This window comes from Mycteria americana, chromosome 9 (assembly GCF_035582795.1).
Source record: "Mycteria americana isolate JAX WOST 10 ecotype Jacksonville Zoo and Gardens chromosome 9, USCA_MyAme_1.0, whole genome shotgun sequence".
Lineage (NCBI taxonomy): Eukaryota > Metazoa > Chordata > Aves > Ciconiiformes > Ciconiidae > Mycteria > Mycteria americana.
This window is the reverse complement of record NC_134373.1, coordinates 36,632,288-36,657,336: the sequence shown is the minus strand read 5'-3', so window position 1 is coordinate 36,657,336 and position 25,049 is coordinate 36,632,288. Positions and strand designations below refer to the sequence as shown.

The window sequence follows — 25,049 nt, the reverse complement described above, 5'->3', positions numbered from 1 at the left end:
TTATTCAAATTGTTTTCTGCTAAGACCCAAAAATTCCAGAGCATTGCCAGCCTTGAGTTTATCCTGTAAAAACAAAACACATATATATGTTTGTGTGTGCTTAACTCATATTTTACTCAAATGCTTTTACTCGTGCTTTAAAATGAACTGCTGCAAAGAGACTAAAGGGCCTCTTCCAGTCTTTGCAGAAATCAGTATCCTACACTGATTTTTCAGTGTTTTATCTCAGGTCTAAAACCAGAGGCTTAAAAAGGAGGAAAAAAACCCCCAAATGTAAAGATCATACCTTCAGTTTATTGTCAAAATCTTCCATTGAATCAATCAATTTTCCAGGTTCCAGTTCCCCAAGTGGAAAAGGGTAATCTGTCCCCAAAATAACTTTGTCCTGATAATAAAAAAAACATGTTGTACATTTTGTAGTAACATTAAACAATATAGTTGCACGTGTTTTCTGGAATTTATAATAAACCACAGGAAATTACATGTATATATTGGACTGATTAATTACGAAAGTGAATATGAAGATAATATTTGGGTTCCAACTTTCATTAGGAAAAAAAAAAGCTTGAAAACAATGACTTGAGTTTACTGGGTGCATTTAAGTTTGAAAAAAGTACAGGTTATTTATTCTTTTTGTGGTGTCTAACTAAAGTTTGGTGTATTTTTATTTGGATACACAGAAAGTTCAAAATGCAAATCCCAGGCCCATGGGAATGAGTGCATATTGCTCAGGTGAATACAATACAAATGGTAATTTCCTACTCAGATTGATTTTCTGTACTGTGGTGCTGGTTTGCAGAAAGGCATCTATTGTTCTCCTGCACTACTCGTACTGCTTCTGCAAGTAGTTTGCCTAAAATGCAATGATTAATCTTGGTTAAGTGTTGCCATAATTAAGTGGCCAATAAACGGTACACAGAATTCCTCTTTCTGTTTCTTGACTTACTTTTTGGTTCTTTTTCATGTTCATTGCATGCTCTGCACTGTTGTGTGCAGTCCAAAAAGAGTATGAGAGTTTTTGAGACATTTCTTTAAGAATCTCAGGAAGTTCTTCATCAAACTCAGAAAAGATGCTTGGATTTGGATTCTTGAATTTGAAATTCTTGACTACGTACGCACACATAGAGACACACACAGACACAAACAAACTTGAAATTATATATATGTGAGAAGAATGTGTAATAAAAAATACAAAGCAATCAAAATTATCTTTTGTGTGATACTTTAAAAGCTGTAATAATTGCAATGTGATAATACTTAAAGCATGGTACAATGTAGAATTACTACAAACATTTAAATTAAAAAAAAAGGTATTTTATTGAATTTAACTAGTATTCAGCTTCAGATAACAAAACCAAAATCTCATTTACAAAATTTCATGTAGTTTTGGTAGTCTATAATTTTTTTTAAATGTCATTGTCTTTAACTGGGATTGGATATTAGCTGTGCGTTTGAAACACGTATCTGAAAATATGAGTGACATGATATGATTTGTTTCTGAAAGCAAGTCAGTGAAAAGAAAATTCAATAAAAATCTGTATGCATCTTTCCTGTTATCAGAGATGAGACGAAATAGGCAGATTCTCAATAGGTCCACATTCTTATAGGTTCATTTTCACACTGGAATGGTATTTCCCCATTTTATCTACCTTGGGTAGCGCATACTGCCAACTCTCTTGATTTTATCAAAAGTTATTTTCCTTTAAGCTTCATCTCCTGGAGACATGAATATTTGAAAACCACAGTTTTCATTAAAAAGATATGTTTTTAAATGTCTCATGAATTTGAAGTCAAGCTCATGAATTTGGGGCGCTTGTTATAATATTTGAACTCAGTTACCAATACTGAAATAAGGTGAAGAAAACATATTTCAGTTGTTTTATGAAATGATTCGTTCTTCGTATTTTCCAAATGCTGCTTTATTTTTATTTTTTTACCTCCAGTAGATGTCACCCGAGAGTCTCTGAAAGCACCTATCCAAAACCTTATACGACATCCAAACAGAAGATACGCATTCTATTGTTCTGTCCTATATTGTTTTGTTATAATTTATTATAGAAGTCTTGCCATAAGATTAGAATAGGAGAATTTATACTCCTCTGTATACTAAATCAAGTTCTGAGTGTAGATTAAACAAAATATATTTGGATGTGTGTATATTTAAGCAGCTAAAGACATTCTTTTATTTATAATATTCAGTCTGATACCAAGATATTTTCTTCAGATATGAAAAACAAATGTATGCCATATATAAAAAAACCCCCAACCAAGGAATCACCATGGGGAAGTTTTTGCAGAGATACACTGAATCATTTAATCCCCTGACAACCGGGTTCTTCACTTCTTATAGCCAGTATCATTAGGGATTTTGTGTTTCTTTATAGTCACTTCATGCTACCTCATCATGGGGGGAGCGAAGGACTGCAGCAATTTTGCAGTCTTACAGAATTCTCTCTCAGGAATGTATACTTCTGCTTCCTTTAACTGGGATAGGCTCTAATTAACCCACACCCAAAACTAAGAAGGGATGAAGTTAAATGTACATGACTCATCACAGCTGTCACTGGATTTTAATAAGCTCAAAGCCAACACATTACATTCTGATGCCAGGTAATGGCTGTTCCCTAAGGACCTGAAGCCATGTGTAAGTACGTCTTTATACACACTGATGCCCCTCCTGCACAGCTCTTAGCTATACTCTAGAGACCTGTCCTATTTCAAACCTTCAGCTCATGAAGTTACAGTGTCATCCTCAAGACCCAATCACATTGGTTTTAGCCCAGCATTTATTAATCTGATATTTTTTATTCTGCCAACACATGACTACACTGAAAACACTGAGATATTTGGCATTTTTTTTAAGCATTTGACTCTTGGAATGGTATTATACAAGAATATCAACTTTCATCAGAAAAAAGAGGGAATTTTTTAATCTTCATGGTTATAAAGTAAAGCTTGAAAATGTGATGTGAATTTTTTTTCAAGGATAAGATGCCTTAGGCTATGAAAAAGAGAAAGAAAATGTACTTTTTTTTCAAGTTCTCTGGCGTGTTAAAAGCATTTAAGTTTTTGGGATCTGACTCATGACTTTTCACCACCGTGGTTCCACCTGATGTCACATTGCTTGAGCTCAGAATACTCAGAGAAGGATTAAAAAAGACACCAACATCCTATGTAGTACACTGGTCAAATTTATTGCATTAAGAAACTTAATTTCAGAAGTCTGTTGACAAAATAAATGAGACACTAGAGAGGCTACTGCTGAGTGACTTTTTAGATTATCGAATTAGAATGCATAACCTCTCTCTCCTCAAACAACTAAATTTCAGTTGCAAAGACGAATCATGGTTAAGGGCCAGAGTCTATGTGTCGCTTGTTAGGAAGAAAGGTAGAGAAGTTACAGGTAAGTGTGGTGCAAAGACAGCAGCTTTCCCACAACAGCTGTAGCTTAGAGCAGCCTTGAGATGCCAAGCTAACTTGTTACTCTAAAGCAGAACTGCGATGAGACTTGCATTCTATAGATGTTAAAACAGAAAAAAAGTTGTCAGCAATAGATTAAACATCCTGTTGTACTTTCTGTCCTGCGTTGCTCTTGACATCTATAGTTCAGCTTAAAACCAGAATCAGCCCAGAAAAAAGAATCCGTGGGTCTCAGCCATGCTGAGTCACACAGCTTTTAATTTACCAAGGTCTTTCTAACAATGGCAGAACATGTCTCCCAACAGCTTAAAATGGAAAAAAAAAAGAAACAAGCAAGTAATCTTGTCTCCTTGGCAATAAAAAAAAGGAATCTGACCACCTAAACATGGCAATTTAAAATTCAAGAGCTAGACTCATCCCTGCTATACTATAACTGCATGTAGAATGAGAATATACTTAGGATGAACATGGTCTAGGTTTGGGGAGACTTCATGGAAAAGGAGATAACTGAAGGCAACTGCTGAACTGTTATTCTGTAAGCCTTTGGGTATCTTGTAAAATGGAAGTGCATATCACATCCCGTAAAATTTTAAAATCTATTGTAAAAACTACTTAAAGCCACTTGATTACTGTAAGCTACAGTTAGATTCAAAAGGTAATGCATAGTAAAAAGTCCGGGGCTGTTGACCATGATATATTTATTATTTAGAGGTTGGTAACAGAAATTAACAGAAATCAGTATTGGGCTGGAGCCCTAGAATTTTGTTAGTAACCCACCTGGTGCCTAAAACTTCATCCCTGACACAGAGATCTCTCCATCAGTGTTCACTAGGACTAGCACTGCCAAAAAACAAATGCTGTAACATGTCTATATGTATGGAAAGAATTTAGTAAATGCCACCCAAGTTGATAGCCACTGATGTTATAACAGCTTTCCAATACTAACAGCTTATTAGCAGATCTTTTGACATGTAAGCTGCCCTGGGTTTTATCTTACTTGTTTCTAACAGAACTAGGCTGCATGGTAGTTTCTTTGCACATTTTATGGGGCTCCTGCTATAAATCTATTTTTGGTTCATGGTGGATTTAGGAAAGGGGTATTCTCTCTCCTCTCCTTAGAACTTAGTGTTATTGTATGTGTACATACATATACACTTTACAAAAACTTTCTATAGTATTGTTTCAAGCTGTAGTTGTGCTGTCACATTGTTGAATTTTTCATGAATCTTCAAATGCAAAGTTTTCCTAACAGGCACAAGTACTGTAGGGGAGCTGCGGGCAGAAGTCCAGTCTCAAAGCTACAGACTTCCTGTGCAGCACAGACTTGAAAACCCATGGATTTCAAAGGGTTGAGACCTGGGCTCAGAGTACCACGATAAAGCAAGCAATAGTTCTGTATTATTATTTTTGGCGGGCCTAGGCAAGTCACTGCTGTACCAGTTCTAGTACAGATTTATTGCAGTAACCTGTTCAGATTGTTAGGGATGAAAATGGGAAACCAACAGTATCTTTTCTGTAGAGAGAAAGAAAACATTCGGCTTAGCCGTCTTTGCGAACTTTGGTCATACGAGAGGCCATGATGACAGCAACAGCCCCATATGTGAGAAAGTACTATGTGAGCCTAGAAACTAATGTACAGGAAACAGGAATACAGTTGTTGAGACAAGAAAGTCAATGTCAGAGCTTGCATTTCTGGTTTTGACATCTGGTAGGCATCTGCCCGCCAGCTGCAGAAACTCCATGAGGTCCAGAGATCAAGACACAAATACAAGTCTCTTGTTGATCCAAGATCAACAAGAGACCTGTTGATCTTGTTGATCCTCTTGTTGATGCCACTGGAAGTTGGCATGAGTGATGCCATCTTCAACCCCTTCCCAAGCATTTACTAATGAGAAAGAATTATTTGAATGTTTTTGGATTTTTCTGTCCCATGCTGTGCCCGATGTAAACAGGTTGCTAAACTACAAAGATTTCTTTACTCTAACAATGAAAATATTTTTGCAAACCCATGATGTTTATTGTGCTCTCCAGGATCCCCACAAAAACTTTCTTTACTATTGACTTTTTTCTGCCTATAAGTGGGAATACAATTTGATTTCTTCAAGTATACACTTGAATTTGAAAATTAAGCCATTTGAAAACAAGGCTCCAAATGAAGCAGTCTTTGCTTGCAGTCCCAATCTGAACAACCTTACACAAGGAACTAGCCTCACTGAACTAAGGTCCATAGTGCATGATTTCCTGGATTAAAACCACCATTTCAATAACTCCATATAGTAGAAACATTATCAACATGGCAGAAGCACGTCAGTTTATAATAGCTCACATTCTGATTTTCCTGGGTGAATATGCTGTCTTCTTCCGGCTTTCTTCTTCTCTTCTCCTTTTGCTATTTCATAGAGAATTAAATAAAGAATGACTCACCTGCTTCTGGAAGCATTAAGACTCACCTCTCCTATTACACGTGTCAGCAGCCTTAGTGCATCACCATCATGGACAAGAGAGTCTGTGTAAAATGAACCAAGGTATTTTCTTGGATTCACCTTATTATCCACTGCACACAAATCAGGGCGCATGTTGAATCCATGGGAGATTCGCCCCACTGTGTATGGAAAAGATCCACCTGCAAGAAGAAATTTTTAGTAACAAAAGCTGAAAATACGCAGGAGGAAAAAAAGCCACATTATCAGCAGAGATCCATAAGTTTTCTGTTAGCTATTTAGAAAGAAAGCGGTCTGCACCAGCAATTTTTTATTCCTTCCCCTTCATTAGCTTCTTTCTCAGTTTTCCTCAATTCTTCACTACTGTGATGCCCAAATTCCTCCTGCTGCTTCCTTGTCCCTTTCCCCAAACTATCTCCTGTCTCCCCTTCCTCCTTGTTTCCCTTAAAGGCTATTTTAACAGTTCAAACACTGGCTGAAACAGGCCGGAGAGTGTTCATACAATCAGCCAATCTGGCAGATTATTTTCTTTGGGGTAATAGTACTTAGCTGGTGGCAGGTTTAAAGTGGTAACGCTATTAGCTGGCATACCAGAAAATGCAATTGTACCATGCTCAACTAAAAAACAGGTGTTTCACACGTATATTACTTACCTCCATGTGCAAAGCAAACTTTCAGTTTAGGAAATTTTTCAAAAATTCCTCCCATAATCATGGAGCAAATGGCTATGGTTGTTTCTGCTGGCATGCCTAAGAACAAAAAAAGCTTTATTGTATGCGAGTTTTATTTTTTTATTTTCCTTTTTGAGTTTTAAATGTTATTTTAATTTTCTTCAATTAGCCTTGAGCCTACTGAAAAAATAATAGTTACAGAGCAGCTGCCAAAGGTTATGCATTATTTCTATTAGAGGAATGCGGAGCTGAACATTAATTAACTGAAATGAGGACACATGACTGGAAGCTAAGATGTTCTGAATTCTAAGCCCAGTTTTTATCCTACACCACTAGGACAGCTGACAGGCAGGTTGGGTGTGTCCTGAACTGCACAGTACAGGCTTGATTCCCCAGTTATCCTAGCTCAAAGACAAGTCTGATGCCAGGTTCTCTTCTCACTTGTGCTTCTGGGTTTCTTTTCTGTGGAAAGTGGGGCAGATATATTGGTGGATATTCCAACACAGCTTTGGGATTTAGTTATGACATGGTGCCAGTTCCTACAGTTTAGAAATAACCTATCTCTTTGCCACTGGGTAACTTGGATGCCCAGTGTTAGGAACATAACAGCAATGTAGGTTCCATCAGGCCTCAGTTTCTGAGCACACCTAACATATTTAGAATATAATTTAGGTGCCTAACTTCAGACATCCAGCTTGAAATTAGGAACTGAATTTCCCTCATCTATGGGGGAAACAATACCTATCCAGCTCAAAAGATTGTCTTTCATTAATATTTTACCATATGCTCAGATGCAAAGCCTTATTAGGCTTAGTAGGAAAATCTTTTAATTATACTTTTTAAAGTAAATGCAATAATTTTAGTCTCTTTTAAAATTTGTGTTGTTGAGCCTGCTCTGATTAAGACTAATTGATATTGTTTTAAGATAATACACTGGTGATTGGGACACTAAGATTTGCCAGTGTATATTGCAGAATGTATGTTATATGTATATCCTGTATGTTTTTCAGAACACCTCTGTTGGAGGCAGTGCAAAGCCATGCAAAACAAAACACTGCAAAATGGAGTAAGTGAGGGTGGAACCAGGTCTAAACATTTCTAGGTAGCAGTATCTCCTGTTATTCAGTGTTGTTCTGATTTACCTAGCAGATGGGGAAAATACTAGAAACTAGATAATTCCCTACACTTATGGGGAGCTTCCAAAATACATGTTGTTTCAGCTATAGTTGATGTGAACTTAGATTTATTTCCTCTCTGATCAGCCTATTTCTAGGAAATAATCCAAGAAATTCTAGGAAGTAATGTTTGGTTTTGCCTACTCCTTCATTTACTCACATTATTTTTGAGGAGCACATTTCAGAGACAATTCACTTTTCCCTAGTCATCTGCTCTTTGTATTTAGGACAAAAGAGAATACTAGATTCTGTTGCTAGTCTGAATAATTTTAATTCTAGGTATTTAAAAGTTAGACAAACTAAACAAGCTTAAAAACAAATGACTGCTGAATTTACACAACAGATTTAATCGTACTACTTGATTTAACAAAAAAAAAGATTGATAGAAAAATCATCTAGTTCTTCTCTGTATTAGTACCTTTGCAACAATCTTCTCGGCATAATCCAGTGACTGTTCATAAATGTAGATCAAGCGAAGTAAATATACACTCACCTATTAGCCAGGGAAACCAATATTTGGACATCCTTCCATCTATCTGCATGTCCCAGGGATGCACAGTGAGACAGCAATTTAATCGTTCAGCAGCCTGCAGCAAGAAGAAAAAATCTAAATCTTGACTAATCATACCAAAATGCATCTTAGTTTTTAGCCGTGCTTTAAAGATTACCTGCAAAATTGTACTGAGCATTAGTACTAGTAATGAAAATAGGCCCAGAAGTAAGAACTATAAGCAATAGTTGGTTATATTTACTCCTCTGAGCCATATCCTGAAGTCCTCACTCAGTTTCAAAGTTCTTTTTGAGACTACAGGATTGGAAACACTGATGATAATATCTTTTTAGTAAGCCAAGTGTTCCTCAGATTAATGCGTTACAAAAATACTTTTTTGGCTGTGTTTGTCAGCCATCCTGCAGTATAAAACTTGGTTCAAACTAGCATTCTTTTGGTTTCATTACACATATGAGGATGAATTCTCATGTTTTATAGAACCATTTTAGGATGGTTTTGCAGAATTGTTCCAGCTGCATTCAGGAATTTGCATTGCTGGTGCACTACATTTGTCCCCTTTGGCCCTCTGCCTGTCTTAAAAAAAAGTTAAAATTATTCCTAATCCACCCTAAGAGTTTGAAATCTAGCTGTATTCTGATCAATAATCCACCTCCACTCAAGTATATTAATTTTTCCAAAACTACTGACAACTTTGGAAAGGAAAACAGAAGAACAATATAGGATGCTGATTCTGACTGAGTAATTTAACTATGTGCTTAAATTTATAGTCATCAGAGTCATTCATATGCTTAACGAGGATTTAACAGCTTCGTTTTGTCAGATGTATTTCTGGACCTCCTCTTGTTGCTAAGGAGATTATCACACATTTGAAAAATTTGGGTTTATTTACCCATACATGCATAAATAAAGCTGCAACTTTTGGACTGTAGGGAGTAATTGCCATCTACATTTGTAAACTAAAAATAGCAATTCAATAACTAGCTTGGTAGATTGATAAAGTTCATTATCATATATGGCTTAATTTTACAATCTTTATTATCCAGGGTTGTTTCTAAAAGTGATAGAGGTTACTTCCTATATGCGTTAAGCATAAGCTGAAGAATGTACAGCACAAGAGAGGGATCCCAGTACAAGAAAGACATGGAGCTACCAGAGAGAGTCCAAAGATGATGAAGGGACCAGAGCATCTCTCCTATAAGGAAATGCTGAGAGAGCTGGGACTGCTTAGCCCCGAGAAGAGAAGGTTCAGCAGGGATCTCATAAATGTATACAAATACCTGAAGGGAGGGCGTATCTTTACATCGATAAAGATACATGGCTCCTGGCTCCATCTGGCTCCACAGATGGAGCCAGGCTCCTTTCTGTGGTGCCCTATGACAGGACCAGAGGCAATGGGTACAAACTGAAACACAGGAAATTCCCTTTGAACATCAGGAAACACTTTTTTACTGTGAGGGTGACTGAGCACTGGCACAGTTTGCCCAGAGAGGTTGTGGAGTTTCCATCCTTGGAGATACTCAAAAGCCATCTGGTCATGGTCCTGGGCACCTGGCTCTAGGTGGCCCTGTTTGAGCAGGGGGTTGGACCAGATGACCTCCAGAGGTCAGCCATGCAGTGATTCTGTGAATGCATGCATCTCCAAGAGTGGAAGTTGGTAACTGACTGTATATGGCCATAAAAACAAATAGTCCAGATGCTGCACTAACAGAATTCTTGAATAACTTGAGCATTTGGAAAAATAACCTCTATGGATCAATTTCAAGCTGACAGCTGTAATAACCTGTGAAACAGATACAGAATGTACATTGATTAAACCCCATAATTTAGACAAATGACCATCATCATCTGGGCCTCAGGCTATTTAAGAAATGCAACTCATAAATTCATTTTATAATCAATACATTCAGTTTGGAACTTTTGGTCCCATTTGCATAATTCCGTATGGTACTTTGGCTCTATAGGTATCTCTGAAAATCTCAGAGAGTTTGATCATTTATGTCAATAGGATTGGATACAGTAACTTGAACCCAAAAGGAAACAGTGCAGAAATGCTTTATTTGATACTGCACATATCCTCACAAACCAAGAAAGCAACTCTACCATGAGAACTCATATCATAAAAAGATTTTGTTATTCATTATTATAAAGTATGTTTCAGAATGTTTTATATTGTATTATTGTCATTATAAACTATAATGAATTATCATATGTACTTAAAGGTGAATCTCTCAGATCACTGTGCAGATTAGAAGGCTTGATTGTTTTAATGTATCTATAAATTTAGTTGATGACTGAATATGTCCCAAGATATTTTTAGACAGAATTCCATATCACAGAATTGCCCAAAATAAGGAAAGAGACATCTACTCACAGCATAAATATCGTACAGTTCTGGTGCATTCAGGTCCCATTCATTGACATGAGATCCTATTTGTACTCCAGGAAATCCAAGTTCATTCACGCAGCGATGCATTTCCTTCACAGCCAGGTCTGGAGCTTGCAAAGGTAATGTACCCAAGCCGATAAACCTCTTGGGGTACTTTTTTACTGTAGCAGCTAAGTCATTATTTAATATCTGGGCTAGATCTAAAGTATCCTGAGGTTTGGCCTGGTAGGATATTAAGCAGAATAGTACATTAAAATATAGTTCTCAAATGTTATCACCTTTGGAAGATATTGGATAAATGTCACTGCAAACAATTCAGAGACAGGGTTTGAACCTAAAATTTACTTTACAGTTCTGAATAGCTGGAAACCAGTAGGGCTAAATTCTGCCTCACTTTAAAACCTCTGGGTGCCGTTCTGCTTCTTGTCTTGAATATTTTATCAACTGCTGTTGCCTTTACTGCTCAGGATGAGTGTAATAAAGCCCAGGTTGCTGATGCACTTAAGTATCTGGTCTTTTGTGTAAAGCAGTCCTCTGTTTTTGTTTATCCCAATGCAAAAACCTCAGCATATAATTTTTAAACATAGCAATGAATATTTACTCTCCTATTATTGAAGTTGAAGAGATAAAAATAAGAAGTGTGAGATGCTTGAGCATGAGAATTCTACAGAGCAAACTTGAGCAAACCTCTCTAACATTTAGAAGGCGATAACAATCATAATTCTAGTAAGGGAACTGCAATATCCATACAATCAGGTTCCCGTTTTTCCTTCTAATACATATTTAATGGAAAACATTCCCATAAATAGCAGAATAAAATTTTAAAGAGATGTCACCCAACAAGAAATTCTGAAGATCAGTGGTACCACTTATATGTGGGCTTAACACAATGATTTTTAATGTAGCATATGTGTTTACATATAACAACTCGACTTGTACGCATAGCTAAATAGTCAAATTGAGAAAGTATTTAGAACAGCATTTTGCTATGATTTATCTTCTCAGACTGTTTTTATTTCTTTGATGCATTCAAGATCCCCATGAAGGGAACATATTAATTTAAACTTGCTACTGAATTTTAAGATTCAAAGCATTCTAGGTCAATGAGTCCCATGCCACATTTAAAAGAAAGTAGGATAAGACCACAAATGTATCTTTTACTTCTTTTTTTCATGAGAAAGTACTGATTGATGTCTAGCTTTCATGGAATCTGAACATATATGTCTACCTGCTAACCACAGATTCATGCTGTGTAAATTCTCTCTCCCTGTTTCCAGCTACCCCCATAAGGTCCTCAGAAGAAATTCTGTTGTTGTCTCATTCTTTCTTACTGAGTGTACTCCAGAGTGGAGCTTTGCCTGGACACCCTGCTGGCTCTTTTGATATCTGGACTATTATTTTGTCTTGTTTTTCACAGCAGAACAATTCCCCATTTACTTCAGTGCTCTAGTGACTACTTCAATCACCTAATTTATAGGAGGATGCATTTATTTTTAAAAAATTTTGTAACATATGAATTACAAAATATGCTAGTAGGAACCTACCCAGTAGCTGAACATTACAGGGACTGTGGAAAGGACTTGGACTGTCACTCCTGAGTAAGAAAAAAGCAGTTATTAATGTTTCCTTTTTTTGATAAAATGTTAAAAATAAGAAAGTACTTTGGTTTGAAAGGCAGAAGGTAAAAGCTTTAATGGTAAGAAAGACTGATTTAACAGTGACATGGATAGAACCTTTTTTTTGCTAATTAAGGATCATGGTAATAAATCTTGTAGTGTATCAGTTTATTAGGACTGGAATATTTTTGCTAAGTAGAAAGAAAAATAACACTTTCATACTCATACTAGATTATTTCTGAAATGAAGTATTTTGGTTTTAGGAGTATTTGGTATGCACGTGTACAATTAATTAAAATAGCAATTTAATGTTACTCTCACATAAATGAATGTGATGTTAAACCAACAGAATACAGTACCTTAAATTTACTTTGAGGTCGTGTTTATCATATATATTTAATAAATAAATATGCAAATTAGCTCAAACATAAACAATGTTATGTTAACAATGGTTGTTAAACAATGTTTTCCTAAGTGTTCCCCAAAGCTATATTGTGTGAGGTTTCATTCATCCTGTGTCTGGACTACTGAGGTTGTAAGTATAAGAAAATCTGTCTGTTTTTAGAAATAACTTTGATGTTAGCAATAAAGAGAATTAAGTCTGTTGTTTGGTTTCTGTTCAAACACAAATCCATACCATAACTTTGTGTGTGACAGGTTACAGGAATGAACACAACAAACCTAGCAGTTTAACAACAGAAGAAGCAATGAACAATAATTAGGACTTCACTAAATAGTTACATGCAAAACTGTATTTTTAAAAAATTTTAGGTCTGATTGTAATATTTATGCACGTATTTTGTCATACTTTAAAAAATTTAACTTGGGTGTTAGTAATCAAACTACTAAGGCAAAAGATGGCAGAAAAAACCCTAGGAGAATTTCTTCTAAGACAATGACCTTGCCAAAGCACTCGAATGTTTATCAAAATGATTTATCCTCCTTCTCAGTATTTTAAGTAGGAAACAAGAGGGGAAGCTGATTCAGGCATCTCTCTTACAAGATCTCATTAATATTATGTACAGCAGCAATGGTTTGGGGTTAAGGATTAGGTCTACAAAATTACATATATACCGAAGTACAGCCTAAGTTGTATTATCCACCAATATGCTACTGGACACTTGATTAGTATGTTTGAGAACATTCACTGTTTTCCACAATAAGCATTGTATCTGGTTTCAATCCATTTTTACCCTTCTGAGCAAATTTAACATAAACCTTAAAGGTAAATTTCCAAGCTGAACATTCCTAGACAATAGCTTTAGGGAGAAGAAGAATCAGCACCGAAAACCCTCTACTTTATACCCTCTTCAGAGGATTTTACAAAGGAGAAAATAATAAGAAAAGGCAGTTAGGATTAACTGAAAGATTTTCTCCAACAAAATTGTGATGATTTGTGTCACATAACTGTGATATTAATTACTTTTACAGCTTGTTTTATTGAATTACCTTGATAGCTTGTTTTATTGAGTGGATCAAGACACAGATTTGTATACCAAATAGACCTAGGACATATGATTATGAGAACTAATTTAGTCTGTTCGGTACATTGGCTACCATTTCTTAATACTGGCAAGATTTTTGGGGCATTGCACAAAAAAAGCCTTTTAGCAACCACGCTGTAAGTTATTTCTCTGAGTTAATAATACCTTACAGTGACTGACACTAGTATTGCTCAGCTGGGAGACTCCTTGCACCTTTGTTCCAAAATTATGCCATGTTTGGGGGTTAAATTTTGGGGTGTAATCTATCTTGGCCTGTGTTACAGAAAACAGTCTTTGAACTAAGTAGCTACAGCTTTGCAAACCAAAAAAGAGTAAATGTGGCCCATAGTCTTTATCATTAGAAGAACAGTAAGAACAAAAAGCCCTAAGACCTTTTTTTACACTTAATTGGCTTATACCTATTTCTCTGAGTGCTGTAATAAAAGGGGACATTTTTATGGCACAAGTCACCAGATGGTGCTGTAACACACAGTTTTAGATTATTTTTTTTTTTAACCAAGTGAGCTCTGTTTAGTTTGTGGAGAAATATTGTGGCGTTGGCTTTATGATACATTTTCTTTTCTGGAGAGCTGTTGCAAAAATTTGAAAAAATTGCTCCTGCTTTTTCCCTTTGTCTACAGCAAATACATGGGGCAGAACCATTTTGTAGAAACTTGCCATTAGTGTTGGGGGAAATATCTGAAAGGGAAAGATGCCCAAAGGCTATTTATGATCCACACTGTGCTTGAATGACATAGTAATCCCCAAAATCCCTCAGCTAACTCAGGGAATGATTACAGTCTAGTCAAGGCAGCATATTTCAGAGAGGTTGCAAAGACATTCTAGCATTCCCATTAAATGTCTAATGGTTGGAGTTTGAAATACTGCTTCTGCAGGGTGAAAATGAGGTAGTTGAAAATTACCTAAGTTGTGTTTACATAAATTGCCCACCAGCCCTTGAGTTCCTAAAATGGCCTATGTTATGTGTTGCAGTAAACCTTCACAAAGAGAATGACCCAAAGTATCTCCTAACATGCTATCCCGTGAGAGAAGGAAACAATAATCATAAGGATGCTACTTATAAAATATGTGTCCTTTGAAGTAATTCAGATGTTTATTCCTTATGAAAAGTTGGAGAAGATATTCAAGTTGTGTCTACTGAGAAACTGATGTAGGGAATTATTCAGACCTCAATCTAAGGAAAAATAATCTTTAGTAACTATTTATCTCACAAAAGTAATTTGGAATTACAGTGTTAATAAGAACTACAAAAATAACTGATCAGACTAGAAGTTCCTTCTCTCACTCTCAGTCTCCCATCTTGCAAACCTTATTTAGTGGCATGTAAGTAACTTGATGGAAAACAAATTTGCAAATTTGGCATCTGGTTAAGTTCCTTTCTAAAGCAGGAAAACTATCTTTTCTGAGAAAGTAATTGTACCAGTTCTCTAGGCTCAGAGTCTTCTAGCAAAAATACAGAATGAAGTTGCAACATCTAAACAGAAAAAAATATTAGAAAAGCAAACAAACATACAAAAAATCCTATGAGTAAACAGAATCTTTCTAACATTTGGAACAAAAATGAAAGGACTTCCTCTTTTACGTAAATCACTTTTATACCTGGAATATATGTTGCCTTTTCTAGTCCAGGGTCAGTCATCCTTATGTATGTCAACTAGTTCCTTACTGTATTAACAATCCCACCAAAATCAGTGAGCCCATGTGGGGAATAAATTGCTACTGAAAATGAGGAAAGTTATGGGAACATGACCCATTTGAGTCTGAATATAAAGCATATCTGTTTTCACTGGCTTTCAACAGATTTAAACTAATGAATCAGTACGGTAAACCTTTTAATTTTGATATTGTTATTGAGCACTTTCAGATGCACTAACAGAGAAGTTGCTGTTATTCTAAATGAGACACAATGATTTAAATTTCTTTATGGAGGTACCTGATAGGTCCATCTCTTTAATCCGTACTTCTGGATCCCAGCAGTTCTCTTCAATAACTCTAAAAACCTTTCCATCCTTCATCATCTTTGCCTGTCCCTGTGAAATGACATTTTCATATATTATAAATGTGACAAAGTAGTACATGCTAATTTATAGTCGCTTGAGTATATTGTGCTCCCTACAGAAATTCAGTGACAGAATTTTGTTCTTTTATTTTTATTCAGTAGGTATTTTTAATCAGACTATTTTAAAATAGTCATTAATAAAACCATAATTTATAGTTCAGATTTAATTCTTCATAATAAAAAAATCCCCTTTCTTTTGCAATGTATATCACTCTACATTTGTTTGGAAAAGATATCAGGTACCTTAATCCAAGTTTATCCTCAAACCAAATTTTGACCTCAAAATAATGCTCTAATTAAATCTGTGCTAAATTTTCCCCTTGGGTATGTGTGTGTTCTTTTAAAGTCAATAGCATCACGATGATTCCAGTAACTACAGAAATAATTGTGCAACTGTTAATTTCAGTCCAGTTGTTTCATAACACCAGTGATACTGAGACAAAAGGAGATCTGTTATGTTGTCTTCAGATTACGTTTTCTCCTTGGAGAAAAAAAGAATTACTGAAGAATTTGTATTTGGGAAAAAAAAGCCCAAACAAAACCCAAACACAGTATAAATCCATTACCTGAATTAGTGTAATACCTTCCCCATATACCACCAATTCCCAAACTTACAAAGTTCAAAATACTATTGAGGTCATGAAATTTAATACTGTTCCTTTAGCTATGAACATGGAACCTTCCTTTTTAAAGTTAATTTTTGGCTGACTTGTCAATTGTCCAAAGAGGTTGAGTAGGCACAGCGTCATCACATTAAGCAAAGGAAATTGTCTGTTACAGTTGTAGGTATCCACATGCTTCTATGGACTTGTAAAGACAGACAAAATGGTCTTTCTGCTGGGTTACACTTGCAGAGGTTGATGAGATACAATTCACCAATACTTGCAATGCCTGGGTATTTCTTGGTTGCTTGAAGCTACTATAGGGATAAATGGAAATGGATGACAGTCAGAAGATCCACATGACCCTGTGTATTTGGGATGGGTAAGGGTGGTGATGCAGCAGATATACTGGACAGAGAACACACTGCATCTGCAGTTGAAAATTGAAAACCACATGAAAAAACAGAGCAGCTATTCCTTCACCTTCAGGGCAAACAGAAGCTAAGCACAGGGCAGTCTTCTGACCCTTCTGGAAAGGGAATTCTCTCTCTCCAAAGGCCACTTTATTTTTCCTCACAAAATCAGTTTATTTAGGATCCTGTCTATTTTTCTAAATAAAAAACCTGCTAAATCAGAATATTCCCTGCTAGTATGCTAAAACAGAAATAACTAATAACATTTCACTACTCCTTGCAGAGCTGATTTTCTGTCCCCTCCTTCTGAGAAGTCAGACTATTCTTAACCTTGAATTTGTTATTAACTTCATACATCATTCACAAATATACTGCCCTAATGAATATTTTAAAGCTCTCTTCAACAAATCTAACTGTGCTGCCTGGCAAACTGTCAAGGTACTTGTTAGCTGTATCACAGGTTGTGAAAATTACTTGAAATATTACAGTCAGTAATAACAACTACATAGTCCTGATCCTCTGGTAAAATACTTCAGGTTCTTGTAAAATTCATTTTCCAACCTGACAGAAAGGTTTACTCTAGCCGTACACTCCAATACATTAAAAAAAGATCAGCGCATTGCTGCAGATTGCCTAATAAACAGAAAAATATGCAGGGTGCAAGCAGAGAAAAAGACAGTAGAACTGAGCATTGCATTGCATACATATAGATCATGGACTTTACTGAATTACTGTATTTCTGTGAACATAGGCGACTTAATTCTTTCCTCAGACATAGCTAAGGCACAGCAGATGACCTGCTCATATATATTTTCTTCTGCTAATACTGAAAACAATATTAGATAGATTGTAGTTGTACTAGCAACTTTGACAGTGCTCATACCTAAATGCTGAGATAAATAGTTCTTCTCTGAATGCTGCAACAGGGTTTGCAATATAGGAAAGGTTTCTAATAAGCCGTGTGCTGTTCTCATTGAGGAATTAGTGTACAGTTTGCTATTTTCATTTGCATTAACTGATTCTTTGTGAACACACTACAGGTCAAGGCTAAGCTCACAGCATTGTAAGTTGGCAACAACAAACTTGATTATGCAGGAAAGTAAAACATGATCATCTAAATAGATCCATGCTTGTGTATGTAAGAATGGAAAGATCTGGTCCAGCAATGCTGTGACTGGAAAATGAGTCATATTTAGTGTCTAGAGTCTATAGTCTCTAGACACTGCCACTAATCTGCACCTGATATTTTTAAAATGAGAAATTACTCAGACACCTCAACTGGGAAACAATTCTCAGAGTTTTTTGCAGTAGTGAGAATGAAACATGGATCAGGAAAAAATTTTTCAGGTTCCAAAGCAATGGATGCAGTGCTGAAAATCTCATAAAAGACATATGAGGTTTTTATTTGCAAGGTTAACACAGCTTTCTAAAGGCACAGCTGAAGAATTCTATCATTCCATTCTATACTATTCTATCCTATTCTAAACATTATCTGATGTTTAAGGCTTTAATTAATTTATGTGGAAATTAAGAGAGAGAGATTTAAGAATTAAGTCCAGCAGGCTGATTTGGTTCAGCAAGCTACATTTAAAATTATCCCATCACTAAACTACTCAGTCACATCCCAAATTGCACTTCTTTAAAAATGCATGTAATTATTTTCTTCCAGTTTGACCCTGATGCTTCTTCACAGAATGATATGAGAAACTTTTGCTTTTTTTAATCTTAAGAGTTAACGTCCCCAGCTCCACATATCTGAACAGGATTTTTATTTTGCCATGCGCTTTTTCCATGCAACATTTGCAGACAGAAGTAGGCTAGACAGAATCCTCTGCAGTGTATAAGGCTATTATTGATTTGCCACAGAGTTCCTTTGCAAACTATTTTTAGCAAGAAATTTTAGCATCAGACCTGTAACAACAGCTAAGCTGCTAAAAATCTTTCCAACAAGACTCCCCTTCCTGCACCTACCATGTATCTCAGAAGCTGTGCCATCCACACTTCGGTTCAGCAGGTGGCTTGTTCTCTCCTCCTATGCCTGCTTACACTCAGATCTGAAATTTCAGCATAATGTTTGTTTTCTCCTCATTCTCAGTCCCAACCTTCATATTCTGTGGTCTTTTTTCATAAATGGTTGTTAGGCATTTGACAGCATAGCCTTGCATCTTATAGAATGACAACAGTGTGTATATCATTAGGTTGCAATAAATAGACACAGTGTTGTATCCATTTTATCAGCTTTTTTCTACTGAAATATATACATATATACAATCACAAAGAAGTATGATTTTGCAGAGTGACAAGGAGATGAGGGAATGTCTAGTTCCACTGAAATTAACAGGCATTATATATTTAAATACCTTGGTTACCTGGAAGATGCAAGTCTTGCTTCTCTAAAGACAATAAAAGTTGAATCTCTACAGAGAATGAATGAATTAGCCAAGTCACAAAAAAAACATTGAAGAAGATTGGGTACTATTTTCTTTTTAAGGTCACCCAGATAGGGAGAGGCACTGACACCCTGAAAATGCTAAGTACTAAATCTTTCTATCACTTATCATTTTAGTTTTCAGTATTGTCCTGGTTTCAGCTGGGATAGAGTTAATTTTCTTCCTAGTAGCTGGTATAGTGCTGTGTTTTGGGTTTTAGTATGAGAATAATATTGGTAAGTACAACAAGTATAGAATTCCTATAGTGAGATCATGTCTGAATTTCAGAAGACAGAGACAGCTTAACTCATGTAAAACACTGTGCATACAGCCTGCCATTATATAACATAGCTGGGTTTAGCCAGTTATTTGCACTCTTCACAAGCTTTAGGTGGGTTATGTGCTGACACCGTTTGTTGAGCTATTCATACTATTAACTTTGCATCTTTAGTCTTGCAGCTTGCTATACCCAAATTTTTCCTTCTGCTCTTACCTACCCAACCTCTGTTGTCTTTGTATTTTTTCCTTAATTATCTGGCTAATACCTTGCATTGCTTTTATCCCTTCCATACCTGTACAACTCACAACATTCCTATGGTAGGCAATTACAGATGAAGTTTTTCAAGTTAGGACAGGTACTTATGACATGAGGTGGAAAGTCAACTGAGGTCTCCCGAGACCTCTTTTTAATGCCATCTTTCTAATCTCCCTCCTTCCAGAGACCAATGCCATTTGCAGAGACAGGCTCTCCAAAAGATTCCTAGGAGTGGGGAGCGGAGAGACCACAGGAGGAAGCTGTTTTCCTGTGACAGTGTTTGAGATAGACAGGGATATCTGAAAGCCAAAGTTATTATATGGTAACAGAGGTAACGTCTTTAAAACTAGCTGGTACAGTTAACCTACATAGTAATGTACAAAGGGAATTATTTTGCCATATCAGCCTTACCTCTCTTAGGTCCTTGTGCCCTCCTGTAAAAAAAGCACTAATACTGATAATTTTTTAATGCTCTTATCAAAAGATAAACTGCAACATTTTGATCTTGCTTTTAGAAGTTTCACATTGTTGTGTCACTGTGAATGTCACTGAAATTACTGCCGATTTGCTGTACTCTGAGAGAGATCAGAATCAAATCCTTAAGGAACCAGTTCTGTCCCCATCAGAGCAAATACATGTATTCTGCAAACTTCAGTACTGGCAGGATGGATTCTGAATGCAGATGGACTGTTAGCATAGACTCATGGCATCTGGAGACATGTTGTTCCAGTTGTACTAACGTAGCTCAGAAGTGCCTTTGCAAAGTTAATAGAGTGGATGGTGATAGAAAGGTGAAGTAAAATCAGACCAAGTCTGCCTTTTACTTGCCAATAAACCTCAGGCTCCTACTTTTCTACATAATGGTCCCCAAATCCATGGATTGCCCTTATTGTTCTGCTACTTGTTCTCCTTGTCATGAAGTTACAGAAATTACTCTTCCCCTTTCACTCAGATGTGAAGACATTGTCACATCTGAGTTCTTTAACTTTTATTAAAATACCAGTTCCTTTTGGGTTTGCTTCTCATACAGATGACTGCATTTAACTAAAAAAAAATTTACGCGTAATCTGCTTTCGGTTGACCTATCTTATTAAAAAGAATTCCTTGGAGCTATCCATTCCAAGTGTTAAAATGAGATGATGATGAAAAATGGATACCAGTTCATACAAGAGAATATGAGTTTCACCTCTCAAGCAAAAAGTTCTACTGAGGTATATATATTAGGACTTGGAGTGATATTACTGCACAGAAGATAGACCTCTAGAGAAAGCTGTGTCAAAGACATAGCCAGTCTTATTGCCGCTTTGGTTTTTAATAGATTTACTGTGAGTTTGTATTCCTGATGACAACACAAGATCAGCTTAGAGCACCAAACAGCCCAAACCTTGCAGTGATGATCCAGCTGTACCCATCCACCATATCCATATCTCTGTGAAAGAAAGAAGAAAAAGCCAGTGCTAGTTAGCGCTCTGCAATAATAATAAAGATCTCAGTTCTTACAATCCAGCAGTACCTTATTCAGAAGAAATACTTATGCATATGCTCAGCTTTGAGCCTACAAGTGCCCCACTGACTTCAGCAGAAGTGCTGAAGTTTAACTGGACTGGACTAATGGTGTTTGTAGATCTGAACTTTTAGCTCCCAGTTCAACAACATTTTTAAGTAAGTCCTGCAACTTATTTCAAAGTGCTTAAAGTTGCTTATTATATTGAGGTTCTAACTGGAACGATTTTAACACAGAAAAAATTAAATCAGGCACGTGGCAATATGAAAATTGAGCTGACAATTTTCCAATCTGTGATCAGTTAATCATTAGCACAAAGATGTATTGATTCCACTTTTCAGCTTCCATGATTCAGCAGCAGGACTCAAGGTCAGTCTCTTGTCTATTAATATTTAAACAGCCAAGAGAAGCTAAAAAGGAGAAGCTCAGATGCTCATTGATTCTTCCAGAGAGAGAGATTCAAAATTGTTTATGCAAAAACCCCAAAACCTACAAAATATGTTGATTTCCTTTTATTTTCATAAATTGTCAGATTAGAAATAAATGAAATCTTGAAATATCATTATAGACTGAAAACAGTGCTCAAAATTCCCATTTTTCTGCAACAAAACATTTCAAAGGAAACTGAGTAAAAGCAGGCATTTCTTTCACTGAAGTGTAAACAATCTGAATACAGTCCTGAACTTCCCGTGATAACAAGTCATTACTTAATGCTGCTGTGAGCTTTCCTAAAGCAGGTGTGCAGAGCCAAGCCTCCTGACTTCAGCCAATCAGAGATGCTAATGACTGAGGCTATGTATGTTTTATTTAGCTATGTTTAGCTATGTAGCTATGTGTATTTTATTTAAATTTATAAATTTATAGGTTTTTAATAAAAATATAAAAGATTTATATTTAGGGAAAATTTTGTGAATGATGTCTAATGAGAACTTTAAGTTTTCACGAGCTCCATGCTAATTGCAGTTGTTAGCTGTGCAGAAAATGAGTACCTTAAAGGCGCTCAAGGAGCATTTAGGCAATATAGAAACGCACTGGTCTGTTTTTGAACTTATTTTCTTCTTTCTTCCCCTCAGTTATTAGTTGGATGTATTCACAGTACGTATTTCATTTATTTCTATGAATTTTTATACTTATCATGGGTTCCTAAGCTCTTAAATAAGTATCTTGACAATAGAATTTTCTAGTCATAGGTTCAAGGTTCAGTATTTATAAGGCTGAAGAAAAGAAATGAAAGGTTAGCACTATGTGTGCATGTTAGGATTGCCTCATTGGCTTTCCATGCATGAGATGTAGAGAACTATGTTAATGGCTTGAATTTTCAGAGGACTCTAGGGAATTCTGAGAGTTGTTTTCTATTCTGGGCCCATTAATAAACCATTGAATCGCTCAATCTTTAGAACAAAGGAAACAAAAACTAGCAGGTGGAAATTAACTCTTAAAAATTTGGTATTTGCCTCTTTATCAGTGTTTAAATAAATGCAACACTGGCCTACAGGGTCTAACAGTAGTGAATTCAGCCTTGATGTACGTCCATGAACATCAAGGGATTCTTGGGGTGATTTTATCTCAGTGAATTTATTGCCCTTTTAAAGTATATACAGACAAAAAGTCTTTTAAAATCATGTAAAATCAGAATGAAGGAATTTTACAGGTGTTTTTATAGGGATATTGCACAAACAAGGACAACAAAATCTGAAACAAGCAAGAGTAACCTGTCTTTGTAGTCTGGATATTTAAACTCCTATCCATTTAAAACAGACATAATTCTTCTAAAAAATATGTCACCTCACCTACATTACCCAGTGTGTATGTGTTTTTTTCATTGAGGAGCTCTTATAATTACAAATAGGAAGTTCAAATAGATGTTTAAAAAGAACTTTCTAGGTAAATGAGGAAACAAACATTCCTTTCCAGGAGGTTTTATGCATAACGATGTTATTTTTCACTACTAATGAAGAAATAATCCTATATATGTTCTTAATGCCAGGTTTTCTCATGACTTTTTCCTAATATGCTGTTTTCATTTTCCAGGTGCTCTCTGGCTAATATTGAACTGATACTGGACTGTCATGCTTAAAATCAGAGAAACACAGAACTAATACATATGAAACACTTACCTGAGAATTTGCCATCATCAACCTCAAAATAATTATGTGAAAGAAATGTACAGTGTAAAACAAAGTTGCAGTTAGCGTGTCAGATGCCTAAGAGCATGGCTGAAATAATGGTATTCTTCGGTTGTCAAAGACAGGCACAATGAAATCAAGTGGTTCCATGCTACTGTCAGACACAGGGAATGTTCATTCAAACTACAACCAACACAGAATTACAATAAGGAAAGAAGCAACAATGCACGTCTTCTCTACTCTGATTTTTTATCATGAATGGAAACATTAAAGAGTTATAAAAAATAGCTATCCTGGAAATCTGAAAGCAATTTTTAATTGCAAATAATTTTATACATATGTGTGTATAACCTATATATAAGTATAATTTCATGTGATCTTATTCAGTACCCTTTGTAGCATTGGAGATGTGATCCCTTATGAGTCAAAAAGTGATCAGACATCTCTATATTGAATTGTGATTTTAATTATTTAGGCAATAACTCTAAAACCTAATTCAGAATGAGATGACTACATGGCTTTTGATAATCTGAAATGAGAAAAGGATTAGATTTATTACATGAAAACCTAAATGACACTTTCCATTCTCAAATACTTTTCACAGGATCCTGAAAATTATTACTGACAAGAATAAATTTATGTCCTTGAATAATAATAATACCATGCAAAGATTCAAAGTTAAGACAAGTTGACTTACAGCTTCAGTGTTCTGACAACTGAGATTTTGTATTTTTAATACAATATGCTACTTCTTTCCAGTCACTGAAAAAATAACAGATACTAGTAAAATGATCATCATCATCAATTAACCATACTTAGAGTGACCCCACTCCTATTGAAGTTAATGACTTTCATGCCTGTGGGTATAAGATGTGAATGAATTTTGTCTTAGGTAACATTAATCTTGTCTAATATTTGCTTATTTCTCTTATTTAAACCAAAAGTGAATACCATTTGGGAACCTGACAGCTCTGGTTTTATCAAGAAAGTGGAATTTATGCCTCATCATTTGACAATTTTAGGTCTCACAAAACCCCAAGCAAAAATATAAGAATTGCTTCAGACTAAATAAAGAGTGGGGAACAGAGCCCAGTTTTCCACCTGTTTCTTACTGGGACTCTTGCTTTGCAAAGTAATGCATACAAATATCTTAAAGCTGAAAAAAAATCAAATTAGACAAAAACCTAGAGATATTTATAACAGAACCTTTCATTCATTGTTCTTTCAAAAATTACATTGGTAGAAATGGTTGCTGATAACATAAGGCACTGAATATCTAAACTCTTATTACCTTCTTTAGGTCAGGCCATTCCTTAGGTAGAATGTGGCTATGAATATCAATTTTCATTTTTGAAGTATCAAAGGAGAAATACTCTTTCAATGAAAATGTTTTCTGTGTAATTGCTACTGTCCTTCCTGTCCCTGGTTTAGCAGGTTATTAACTTAGCTGCTGTTCAGATCCACCTGCTGTCTTATCAGGAGAGCTTGGTACAGTGGCCAACCAGGGAGCCTAAATCCCAGAGGAGTGGCTCTCTAAAAGAACAAAGGCTTCTAGCAGAAAGTCCCTGTTAATGCATAAACTACAGCTGACTGAGGTCAAAGGGAAAATGTATGTTTACATTGGCACTATGAAGGGATTTATTTTACACAGAATCT

The 25,049-nt window shown here is 35.8% G+C and overlaps 1 protein-coding gene across 1 annotated transcript; it reads right to left on the bottom strand.

Moving 5' to 3' along the window:
• On the bottom strand, positions 1–24,741 carry ACMSD (aminocarboxymuconate semialdehyde decarboxylase). Its single transcript, XM_075512007.1, has 10 exons — positions 24,685–24,741; positions 21,148–21,192; positions 15,659–15,755; positions 12,149–12,198; positions 10,590–10,826; positions 8,201–8,294; positions 6,515–6,610; positions 5,871–6,043; positions 287–385; positions 1–63 (listed from the first exon to the last, which is right to left on the bottom strand). Exons 1-10 carry the CDS (start codon positions 24,739–24,741, stop codon positions 1–3), a joined length of 1,011 nt encoding a protein of 336 aa, XP_075368122.1.
• Positions 24,742–25,049: the final 308 nt, after the last annotated feature.